Here is a 12,223-nt window from a genome sequence, read left to right as displayed (position 1 = left end):
AACGCGGACATGCAAACGAAAGGGAAGGTTATATATATGCGCGGAGCCCGGAACGCCAGCTGCGTCCCCGGGCGCTGCCAGCTTCCTTCATCACGCACTTGTGTCGCGTTCTTCATCTCCACGTTCTCTGCTTCTCTGCCAGCTTTCCCACGCCTCTCAGGACTCCCCCCTCTCTCTCTGCTCCTGCCCGAAAAAGATCGCGCCCTCCTCGCTACCGTGCTCCGCCATGCAAGCGCGCACGCAGCAGCCAACGACACACATGCATGTACAGGCAACAAGAATGCGCACGTAAACATGGTGATACTACACACGTGCTTGGCCGCCACAGCCGCGACCAACAGGGAGCGCAATGCAGCACCCAGCGCAATAGAGCAGATGCCGCAGCAACCTCTCACACACAGATGGTTGTGGTGGTAATAAGATCACTCGCGACGCAGCAGGATCAGCTATCGCGTGGAATATGGAGGGGCCGCAGTAGCAGCAGTAGCCATTCCCCAGGCAGTAGTAGCCTTTACTTCCGCGACATTGAACAACAGACCGTTAGGCAATGCACCGTTTGTGGGCGGGCAAACCCCAAGGCAGCCACTCAGATGAACCGCGTGATCGCTGCGAAAGCCGAGCAGGAGCTGCAGCTGCCGTTGGCGACCTGTCGATGACGGCGCCGCCGTCGTTCACCTGCACGCCACCCGCCGCGACCGTTTGGAGTGACTCAGTCGCCGCCGTCGCCGCCGCCGCCGCCGCTGCCTGGTCAAAAAGGTTATTGGTCGGCGCACTGCCGGGTTGCGCCAGCTGCTGTGTTTGCTGGCTGTAGCCACACCTTTCCTCGTCACCTGCCTCAGCTACGGGAGGCCGAAGTACCCAAGGGTTATCGGAGGATGCATCGCAGTCGGACGCGTCGATGAGCAACGTGGCCGTCGCCGTCGCCGCCGTCGCCGCCGCTGCTGGCGGCTTCGGCAGCGGCGTAGCGGTCCGCGCCGCCAGCGACTCGAACATCATCCTGGCGGACAGCAAGCCCGTACGAGGGTACGGACAGGGCAACATGCCCGTGGCTGTGGGTCGGTGGTGCCCTCCGTTGCGGCGGAAAGAAGAGGGGGAGCCGGCCCTGGCCCCGCCGGCATTGAGGACGGCGTCCGCAGACGCGTCAGAGCCGTAGGAAAGCGAGCCCACCAGGCTAAGCATGTCGTACACATGTACGGGAGAGTTGGTGCAGCTGGCTTCGGAGGTGAAGAAGAAGCTGCCGGTATCCTCCGCGGGGGAGAAGGGCCCCGCGCACGGCGACGAGCACTCGTCCAGTTTGTCCACTGTCTCGCCCGGGTCGGTGTTCGGCAGCGACACGGGGTTGCCGACCCCGCCGACCCTGCTGTTGCTGCAGCCGCTGCTGCTGCTGCGGCGGCGGCGGCGGCGAGTATGGAGGAAAGATGGAATCATCTCCCCCATCTCTTCCCACTGACCTGCCCCATTGCCGTACGCCCCGAGGATCTGATCCGGGCCGCGAGCGCCGGTGATCTCCCCTTCACCCCTGCAGGACATCGGCGCTGTCGGCGGGGCCCCCTCCTGGCAGACGTCAAAACCCAGCACGGAGGTCAGGGGGCAGCGGGGAGCGGCGGCACCGGCTGCGTCCCCTCCTAGGGCACCCGGAGCACACAAGGTCCATGTAAGTTCGGAAGGTGGTGGGATTGCACCCACCATCGGGCTGGGCGCAACGGCGGCAAATGGACCGGGGACGGATGCTGCCTGGACTGCGTCATGGCGGAGTGATTCGGAGCCGAGGGATAGGTGTTCCTGAAGAGGTGACGGCGACGGCGACTGCGGCGAAATGCCGTGCTGCAGCTGCGGTGATGCACCTGACGGCAGCGTGTGGATCGCTAGAAAACTGGTGCAACCGAGTCGTGGTCTGAGGTCACGGATGCGCGCTGGGTGGGGCATCCACTTGCTCATCATTGCCGTTTCCTTGCGCCACGGCGGCAAGGGCAGGCCCTGTCGCTGGAAGGAGTAGGCCATGAGCGCACACAGCAGCTGCACCACCGGCACCAGACGGCAGCTACCCCCCACGAACACGTCGGGTGTACGGCTCAACACGTAGTCGTATTCGGGTGAGGGGTGAGGGATGGAGAAGTGCTGCCGCAGGGAGGGCTCCACGATGAATTCCATGCCGCGGAATTCGCCGGTGCCGCGAACCAGGATGAAAGCATGGCGGAGGGACCTGCAGGCCGAGGGTTATGCGCAGGCCGAGGAAAGGGTTTACATCGTAACAATTCCTAGCCACTTTATGGTTCCTTCTCGTGGAGATGTCACAGTAAATCAGATTTTGTCGTTATCCTGTGCATTCCCTATCACGTTTCAGCGAGTAACTTGCGTAACCGTAAAACGACGGGTGCTTACTTGAAACATTCGCTGCCTCCGCTGAGAGCGTTTCTTATACAAACATCGTAGCCGAGACCAGCCAAGGCGGACGCAAGGCTGTATAAAGTTCCTGGCGATTTGACGTTGGTGTTGGCACGGCTGAGCAGCGTTGTAACATCCTGGTAAACCTGCGCAGGGGAACGAAGCGACGGTTGAAAGATATTTTGCACTACCTAAGCCATTTCAGACGCTTGAAAGGTCAGTGAATACAGCTTGTTCGCATGAATTATTCCCGCTCTTCGAAGAGTATGCGCTTGCACCAAACGCGGACGTCGGCACAGGTCTCGTTGCCGAACAACCCGCCGCTCGGCATAATATCGTGGCTGCTTGTCTGTTCAAGTATGACAGGAATAGGTGACACCAGGTTTCATGGAAACACACCACAAAAGAACTCGTCCCTGGCCATACCTGCCGCGCCAGCTCTGAAGATTGTCGCGCTGCAAGCTCAATTCTCCGCACCAGGGCCTCAAGTGCAACTTTCCGTGATTGGAACGTATCTGCGACTTGGTTGGTGGTTTGGTTCGCCTCCTACAACGGGACAGTAAAAGGACGGCGAAAAGCGCTCCTCAGCCTCTGGAGGCTACTATCGTTGCGCGCCGCTTCATGCGCCTTGGCCTTTAGCTAGCAAAGCAACACACCTCAAAGTCAAAGACGAGGTCAGCCGCAGATCCCATCCGCTGTTTCTACGGCCTTCGGCTTTAGATATTTTCGGCGGTATCTTCGTAGAAGGTCCTCCCAAAAGGTAGTTGTGGGGAATCAACGAATAGAGAAAATGTTTGTCACTACTTGAAGTAAGTGCCGAAGTTTGAATTGGGCAAAGTAAGTGTGCGGGTCAAGAGAACAATCAGGATGTACGCCAAAAAATACCCTGATTCCGGCGTAAAAAGGCAAAACCTATGCTAATACTTGAGAACGCCAATTAAAAAGGACGGCTGTCTATCATGTGGTTACATTTGCCGCAGTTTCCTTGTAATAATGCGGATGACAGTTGAGAGTGCGCTTTTCCTGAGCAACTGTCCGTGCAAACACCTGTTGTTACAGCGTCTTGATGAATTTTGGGATGCCTTTAGATTGAAATCCCTTGGCTTCCTTTCAGCGGGTTTTGCCGCCCGGAGTCCTATCGGGGCCTTGACGCACTTGTCAATATAGCACCAGGGAGCTTGTAAGAGTGATATATTTTTTTGGCCGGTTTCTTTTATGCTCGCTCCTTGAAGTAACTTCGCACTTAATTCGAACCCCAAGCATTTGTGCTGTCCACTGCCATGCTGTCGCACCTTTTCGGTAACAATGCTGAAAAGCAGAGCTCGACTAGGTTTCTGACTCTGGCCCTCTGCGTCATTCCGTAGCAGCAGTCAACACGAGTCAAACACCGGCAGCTATCTCAACGCCACCTTCGGCTCTGCACCTTTAGCAAATCCTTTTGCTCCAATTCCTGCATAGTCACTTGTACAGTCACAGGATCCTCCGTCTAACGGCTGGCCGTCAGGTTATGCGAGCGCTCATATCGGGCTTTACAAGCAGAGCAAAATTGCGTTGTCGACTTACAGAGCGCGACCCGACGGAGGCTTGCAGCCGCCAGGTCGTCACTTGCAGACTGACTGGTCAGGGTTCCATCTGCTGCTAGGCGCCAAATACGCACTCCTCAGAAGGGGACGGGGGACGGACGGACGCCACACGTCCGTCGCGTACAGAGCGGACACAGTACAACATCGCCTTTCAAGCATTGCAAACAGAAGCGACATCGTTTCTTAGGGCGGCACTGCGTGGAGGCCGCCAACCAGGACACGTCCCGAAGCCCCTCGGGATAGCGCTCATCGCAATTTCCTCCTTTGGCACAAACAAAAGAAACGCAAACTCCCTTTCCTGTGCGGTTCACTCATTTTACAAAGAAATTGGAGTTAGGGACTACGGATATCGGATTAATTGTGACTAACCACTCAACTGCTAATTGCCTGACATCCACCACAGCACACCGGTCTCTAAAATTTCCAACCTCCCAGAATCCTAATTTGCAACTCGCACGCACGTACGTGCTGTAACTATTCATTAAACTTATTACTTTTTCCTAGCGCACATATTGAGCCAACGCTGAAAGCGAAAATCTGTTAACACTAGTCGCTGCCATAAAGCTGCCGCTGCGGCGGCAACGGGCGGCTGCCAACAATCACAAGGCTCAAAAGCAAAGGTCAATACACGAAAGCAAGGCACGCGACTTACGAACTCCACAAATGGTTCGTGTGTAGTACACACATACACACATACACACACGCCCACAGACACACAGGCAACACATGACAAATATCAACAGACGAAATCCGCTCTTCCTAGCTGCTCTTTTACGGGTCGCAATCATCAAATCAAATCGCCGCAATCAAGAAGATTATCATGCATGGGTGCCTTCGCCACAAAGCTACAGAAGGCACCGCATACATCGTGCGCTTTCGCACCACCACCGCACCAACCGCCGCACCGCCCACTCGGTGGGAGATTGAAACGCTGCGGTCCTCCATTGAAGGGGGGAGGAGGCACAACATCCCCAATCACACCGCATCAACAGGCCAGCCAGCCTGCCAACCATCTCGCTGACAAAGCCAGTAGGCTGCCTGTCCACCTGCCCATCCATCCATCCATCCATCCATTCACGCATCCACCCAGTCATGGATCATGGCACCTGCATCACTGAAAGAGTGTGAGCGGGTGTGTGCGGGTGTTAAATAGTCCAAATCCTGCGTAGAAAAAATCCGGACCTTTTAGAGGCGCAGTACATGGCGTGCATGGCGTACGCCTACCTGTACCCCGGTCTCTCCAGACCCCGTTCCTCCCCACTACCCCACCACCGCCACCCACCATCACCACCACGTCCTCAGGGATCATCATCACATCTACCGAAATGATTAGCGATAGCCATGACTCTTATTCTTGACATCCGATTTTTACGTCTGCCGTCCCTTTCTCCCGCTGCGCTCGCAGACTGCCCACTCCGTCGCCATTCCAGTTAACAACTGCCAGCAACCGCGCCCCCTAACCGTCCGGGCCACATCGCTGCCTCGCGTTCAGTTACGGTTACAGTTAGTTAACAACTGCCTCAATCGCCTGCAAGTTCCGGATCCGGAGCCTGGGTTGGACATCAGCGGGAAGAGCATACCACGTACACCTTCCGGGGTTGAGAGAGATGTTGGTTGGAGGCTCCTTGGTGGCGCGTGTTCTTTATGGATTCAACAACAAACACAACCGACAACCAACAGAATGCAACCACGTGGGATTAAGCCCGCGTTGGGTTCTGTGTGGGAGGGCCGCTGGACCTACATTAAGGGGAAGGATACATATATGTGTTGTTTCACCCCGGCCAGCATGCCAGCCTGCATGCCTGGTCATGAACCCCGCCCTATGCTGGTGTGGGGTTTATGCTGGTGTGGGGTTTATGTCAGGTCCCTTGCCAAGCTCAGGCCAGCTCTTCACCACGGGCATTGCGGCCTGAGGTGGGCCCCCCGTTCGTACTCGGTACTCATCGCTGCTTTCAAGGGTTCCACAAGAGGAAGCCGGCGAACGATAACCCCCCAAAAAACGCGACACGACGAAAGCAACTCAAAACACGGGAAGGAGCTCCTTTCGGGCCGCTTTCGAACACACGTACGAAACAGACGCGCCGTCAAAGCAGGCGCCGTGAGAAGAGTGAGGGGCAGAGAGTGAAGGGTAAAAACAACAAGTTTCGGAACAAACAACACCCGGAGGGCCGTACAAGAACACCCCATGCGGCCATTCCAAGTCGGGAACCACAACGAGGGTATCCACGCGCCGTAGCAACGCCATCATCATTCTATCAGACCTTCCGACTTCGGAAAGAAATCAACTCGGACATTGTTCACCGTACAACCGTAGGAACTGTACAAAACATTCGCTGCCGCTGCTACAGATCCTTTTTGAGGCGCAACCGGCGGTCTTTCCCCGTCATTACCCCCCTCTTTGTGCTTTACTGAGTGTTTTTTTTATAGATTTTTCTTTTCCATTTGATGTACGGCCCCGCCATGAACACCCATGTCGTATCTAGCATGAATTGTTGCAGGCGCCTTCGTGGTGCGCCAGAAATGCATGTGCGTCTACAATACGCATGTACGCACAAATAGGCACGAAAACGCGTACACACGGATCGGATCACCTCGCAAGAGAGTTACCCTGGTCAGCTGCCACAGCCAATCCAACCGTGCACCGCTTGGTGTCGCAGCTTCCTTCTCCTCTCTCCTGCTTTGCGCGCGCGGGTGTGTGCAAAGCCAGCTCGTAAAGATCTCGGGCTTAGGCCGCAAAATAGTCATACTCCAGCCTTTATAGTGGCCAGGAAATGCCAGTTTCGTAACATAAACGTAAAACATTTTTATCTTTTTACTCAACAGAGCGCCAGAGCACACATAGAGAGAGACGCTGCACGGGTGACCGCACAAACATAATCCGTTTCACAAGTCGCTCAGAAAGGTTTCATAATACGCGATGCAAACAAAGCAAACGATGATGAAATTGTGCACATTCGTCAAAAAAACATGCATGTACGGCACACAAGGTCAGACTTCACACAGAATATCTCGTCTGTGCTCTGCACACGGATGACAGGAGGTGTATGGCGAAGCCCGATGGTGGTGATGTTCATGCTAGCCATCATGCCCTCCTCCTTCTCCTCCTAGGAACGCATTCAAAACTTTACCACCAATAAGGTGATCGATCGGTGGAGCTGGCCATGAGCCCCGTACGGCTGTCGCGCCCGCCAAAGATGGGCGCGACCCGAGGTAGGGAAAAATGCCTGAGCCCGCCATGCTCCATGCCCAACATGACACAACTGGGGCCGCAAGTTAGACAATCTGCCGCTAGGTCCTCATTTCTTTTCTACGTTTTCTAACTAATTGCCAAATAACCAAACAATCTCCTCCGCAGCACTTTCTTCCTCCGCAACAGCATTTTTCTGCTCTATAGATCCAGATTTGGATCCAGCATTTCAGATCCAGGTTTAGATCCAGATCCTCCTGGACACCCGCACCCCCACGCCTCATCTGCACTGCCCGCCAGCACTACTCCTTGCAAATGCCGCACTCCTGTACAAATTCAATTCAAGTTCTAGGAATAGCGCGACAAAGAAAAGGAGTGCACGCTCAACCGCTACGAGGCTGGAAGCGCCAAAATTGCGCCGCATGCCGCGGCCGGTGGCTCTTGGGGCTCTAGCTTGTCCACGCGAGTTGCCAGCCATTCTCCTTTGCCATGCAACTCGCATCCTGTTCATGCCTTGCGGTACCTCGGTCACCACCTCCTCTTCTACCTCCGCCCACCACACACTCAGCTGTTTCTGTGAAGACAGAATATTTTGAATCTCTGACCCACCATCGCTGATTCGTCTGTGTAGGTAGGGAAATAAATCCAGCGACGACGGAAGGGGGCACGAACTCCAGAAAAGTCCAGTCCAATACAAATGGAGACAGCCCAGAAATCCGCATCGTCATCAAAAATTAGCAATGAACACCGAAATTTGCGCTGCTACACGCTGATACTGTTGTGTAATAGCAGATTTGCTGCTGCTGTTGCTGCTGCCGCTGCAGCTCTCCGCGCAATCTATGTCTATATCCACTACATACACGGACGCGGATAGATAGACAGACATTCCCACTGATATCTCTCATCGCCGTTGCCCGGGCCAAGTCCTGACATTTACGAATGCATCACACTCAACGTGCTTCTGTGTCCCACGGGTTCCCCACTTTGCTGCCTGGGAGAGAGAGAGTGCGTGTGTGTGTGTGATGTCTCTGTGTGCATAGCTATGCATGCGTGATCGTGTGCTTGCTTGTGTCATGCGAATTACGTATATACGTGTTTATGCATGTATGCATGCTGTGCGTGAGAAGAGAGGAGGTAGGCAGGGTTGGAGCCACACGCGGCGCCCCCTCTGCGCGGGGCACACAACCTTCCAAAAAACTCCGGGCGCATACACATCAAGCCGGAAAGGGCCTGTTGGCCCAGAGAGCCTCCTCCTCCTCCTCCTCCTCCTTAAGCACCACGTAGCGCCGCAGCGCGCTCTGGCCCCAGCAGCTCTTCTGTTACCCCTGTGCTGTCTGTACCTGCGTCCGCGCCTGACCTTGCACCTGCGTCCGCACTTCAACTTGCGGGGCCCCGCTCGGGCCTTCAGTTTGGGGCTGTGTAATCCGGAAGCCCATGCGGATCCGGTGGATCGGTGCCTCGCCGCAGTACAAAGGCGGTCGTGTTTCCAGCACCCGCCCTTGGCAGTGGTAACGATTCTGGTGCAGGTCTTGCATGCGCTGCGCATCATAGGGCCCATCGGCGGCGATGGCTGCTGTCCCTCCTGCTTGAGCATTCTGCTGCAGTCGGGAAGCCAGGAGGCCGCTGTTGCCGCTGTGGCCGCTGCCGCCGCTGCCGCCGCCGCCACGTGGCCGCACAGTACAGCCAGCCGCCGCCGTCCCCCCAGCAGTGGCAGTGACAGTGGCAACCTCCCCGCTGTTGCATGGGTGAGACAGGCGGCCGCTGGGCCCCCCACCGCCGCCGCCGCCGTCGTCGTTGCTAGCAACCGCCGTCGCAGACGTCAGCACCTCCGGTGCTGCTGGCGGCGAAGGGCCTTCCGTATCGGAGCTGCATCCACCGGCGCCGCCAAATGGGATGAACCCATGGGTCGCGACCACCCACTCATCACGGGGCTCTGGATTCTGCTGCTGTGTAGCCGAAACCTGCTGCTGCTGTCGGTAACTAGAGCTAGTGTGGCCGCCGCGCACGCAGAGTGGATCGCTGATACGCAGGAAGGGCAAGCCCGAGGCGTCGGGTCCATGGGGTCCATGTCCGGCGCCGGCCGGTGCCGGCGCTCCGGACGACGACGGGTTGGGACTGTCGGGCTCATGGCTAAGGAAGGCGTTGTGTGGTGGGGCGCTGCCTCGGCTGAACGACATGTCCCGCGCACGGTTTGGCATCCATTTGCTGAGCATGGACTGCGTACGTCTCCAGGGAGGGAGGGTCAGGGACTTCCGCGCAAAGGAGTCTGCCATCGCCTCGCACAGGGTCTGCATCGAGAGGAACAAGTACGCGGTTTCAGAGCAGGGAGCGCAAGTTGGTTGGCGCTTGGCAGGAAGGTGTGCGCCTGGCTTCGTATTACTATTGCGTGCTTGCAAGGAGTTGCGGCGGCAGCGACTCAGAGCATACAGTATCGCCTAGCATCTGCATGGGAAAAGTTGCATAGGTTCGGGCTGGAAAACGATCGGGGATAAATATATAGTACCGATATGCAGGTGGCCAAGTGATATGCGTTCGGGTGAGCAGTGGCATCTTGGGGGTAATGGAGTGGTGTGGTATCGTGTGGTTAGCGGTAGGGCATTCGATCTGGGCGGCAGCATCCGTTGGCCAAGGCATAACTTGCACTCATACCTGCACGATCGGAACTAAACGGCCTCCGACACCCACAAACACGTCTGGCGCATGGCTGAGCAGCTCCGAATATTCCTCAGTCGGATGGGGGATAGAAAAATGCTCCCGAAAACGGGGCTCCACAATGAACTCAACGCCCTCGAAGTTACCGTGGCCCCGTACCATCAAGAATTCGTGACGGAGGTTCCTGGTAGGTTTCGGATGTGAGTAGGTTATTTGGTGCGACTGGATATTTTGGGGGAAAAGGTGTCAAGGTCTGGCTCACAGATGTGGAATCACAAACGTTTCAGTACTTGAGTGAGACGCTTCAGACAGCCGCAATTCGACATTCAAGTAATTTCAAGTATAAACTTCTTTTAAAGTTGAGCGCCACTGACCTGAAGCATGCAGTGCCACCGCCCAGCGCCGTCCGGACGTTAACGGAGTATCCCACGGCCGACAGTTTCGTCGCCAGTAATATTGCATCTGGATCGCGTTCCTCGTTGACAAAATAGCGCACGTCCCGCAGGAGCTGCAAATGAGCGAAAAGGAAGGGTTCCGTATCTTTCCGTAAGTGCAAGCATACATGTTGCAGCCCGTGCAGCAAAGATTAGCAGCTTATATTCGGAGCAAAAAGATGAGTTTGGTATCTAGTATGCATCCACAGGCAGCAGATCTGTAGTTAAGCTAAAGGGCAGTCCAAACCCCGTTGGTTACAACACTTCGCGACTATATCAGCCATGAGCTTGCCATACTCAGCATGTCATAACAGTGAATAACAGGTGAGCAGCTTCTAAGCAAGATCAAAAGACCCGTCCTAACGAATCCTTGGCATATGCTCTTTGGCCACACTCGCCGCCGGTGTACCTTGCCGCAACGCATGCGGCAAGCATCTCCCATACCTTCATCGTGTAGGAGTTCTCAGGTGAGCTAAAATGAATGATCTTCTCCTTATCCTGGGATAGCTTTTCTCTACTGCGCGGAGTAGGCAACACGATGTCCCGCGTGTTAGATATGTCGTCCACCTGCGGCACACGTCGTTAAAGCGTTAATGGAATAGATTGATAAATGTTTAAGGCAGAGAATTTGACACTCGTGTGATTTGATATTCGCGGACGCCTTTTACCGTCGGCTATGCCGAAACGCCCCAGGTACATTGCATCGCTCGCGCTGTGGTGATGACTTCATTTGCGATTAGCTTACCTCACAATCAAAAACAAGACTCCCGAGCCCCATGGTAGCACTTGGCAAAGCAGCGGCCATCTTAATCGCAACCACAGGCGGAGCAGGCTGGAGAACAAGTGCATAGGCCATCGCTTAATTCATTATGGGTAGGTCAGCTACAGATACCCTTGTAGGCATTGGGACGGCATATGCGTTTTCAAGGGATCCTTCACACGTACGGCCGACGTACATATGGCGTTTTGGGCCCGCATACTGACATATCCAGCACATCGATATTTCCCTCTTTGAAAATGATCAGTTTGATGGTCTGCTGCGTTATCTGAGTATTGTGCATTTGCGTCATAATCGCAAAATGTCACAATGACCGGAAGGTGTACGGCCATAGCTAGATTGGCAGGCCATGGCACAGGCCTTGGGGACAGGAGAGAGCCATCACATAACGCTACTAGCGCGAATCGTCGGAATTCCGAGCTAGCAGCTGGCTGGCTGGCTGGTGTACGGTAGGCACTCTCATGTATTCTTTTGAAGTTTCTAGATGGGATGCTGCACCAACAAAGATAGGTGAGCATAAATATTACACTATCGTAACTTGTAAAGCCACAGACGAACACCGTTTTGTACGTTGCAACTGCCGTTCAGGGCATGTTGAATAAGCATACGGCTCAGCGAGTGGTACTAAAGCCATCTGCCGTAACTTGGGAGAGGCCATCGCTTTAAATTATCTTTGCGAGGCTGACTCACGTAGGATTCCAGAACCTAATCAAGGTAAAATTATGACGTCTTCATAAAACGGCCCAGTTTTCATCACGCAAGCATTCAACAGATGGTCCTCAGCGCGTTGACGTTTGGTGTATATGCCCGCCAAGGCCATCGCGCCCGCCCTGATGCTCCCAAAGTGCTGTATGAGCGCGCCAAATTGTGGCAGAACATACAGTGTATGTCGCAAGTTACAAGCAGTCTGACTCTCACGGACAATCTAAAAAGCTTGCAAAATACCACAAAACGTCTGGCATGGAGATCGGGGAAAATGGAGCAAAGGATGCCACGCGGCAATGCACGCCTTACTAACCAGTAACTTTCGACCTTCCTAATCAGTATCGTCGGGACGAAAGCGCCTATCGCACTCGGGCTCTGAGTTAAACGTCCATAAAGGCACTGTCAAAACTGCATTGGACACAGTGGTGTTTCGCGGGCCGTCACACAATCGAGACACGTGCAAGCTTCTGAATTCCTGGTTGTATGTCGCACGTCACAA

The 12,223-nt window shown here is 55.1% G+C and overlaps 1 protein-coding gene across 1 annotated transcript; it reads right to left on the bottom strand.

Annotated features, from left to right (window-relative positions):
* Positions 1–540: 540 nt before the first annotated feature.
* VOLCADRAFT_89362 (uncharacterized protein) lies at positions 541–11,046 on the bottom strand (the record flags this gene model as incomplete). Its single annotated transcript, XM_002948916.1, has 12 exons — positions 541–1,384; positions 1,469–1,554; positions 1,687–1,739; positions 1,845–2,203; positions 2,383–2,531; positions 3,678–3,733; positions 4,874–4,907; positions 8,496–9,443; positions 9,805–9,991; positions 10,182–10,315; positions 10,686–10,808; positions 10,987–11,046. 12 exons carry the CDS (start codon positions 11,044–11,046, stop codon positions 541–543), a joined length of 3,033 nt encoding a protein of 1,010 aa, XP_002948962.1.
* Between the last annotated feature and the right edge of the window lie 1,177 nt (positions 11,047–12,223).

The sequence above is a fragment of the Volvox carteri genome (assembly GCF_000143455.1).
Source record: "Volvox carteri f. nagariensis unplaced genomic scaffold VOLCAscaffold_12, whole genome shotgun sequence".
Taxonomy (NCBI): Eukaryota; Viridiplantae; Chlorophyta; class Chlorophyceae; order Chlamydomonadales; family Volvocaceae; genus Volvox; species Volvox carteri.
The sequence above is the reverse complement of the archived record's forward strand: the minus strand, read 5'-3'. Positions and strand labels throughout refer to the sequence as shown.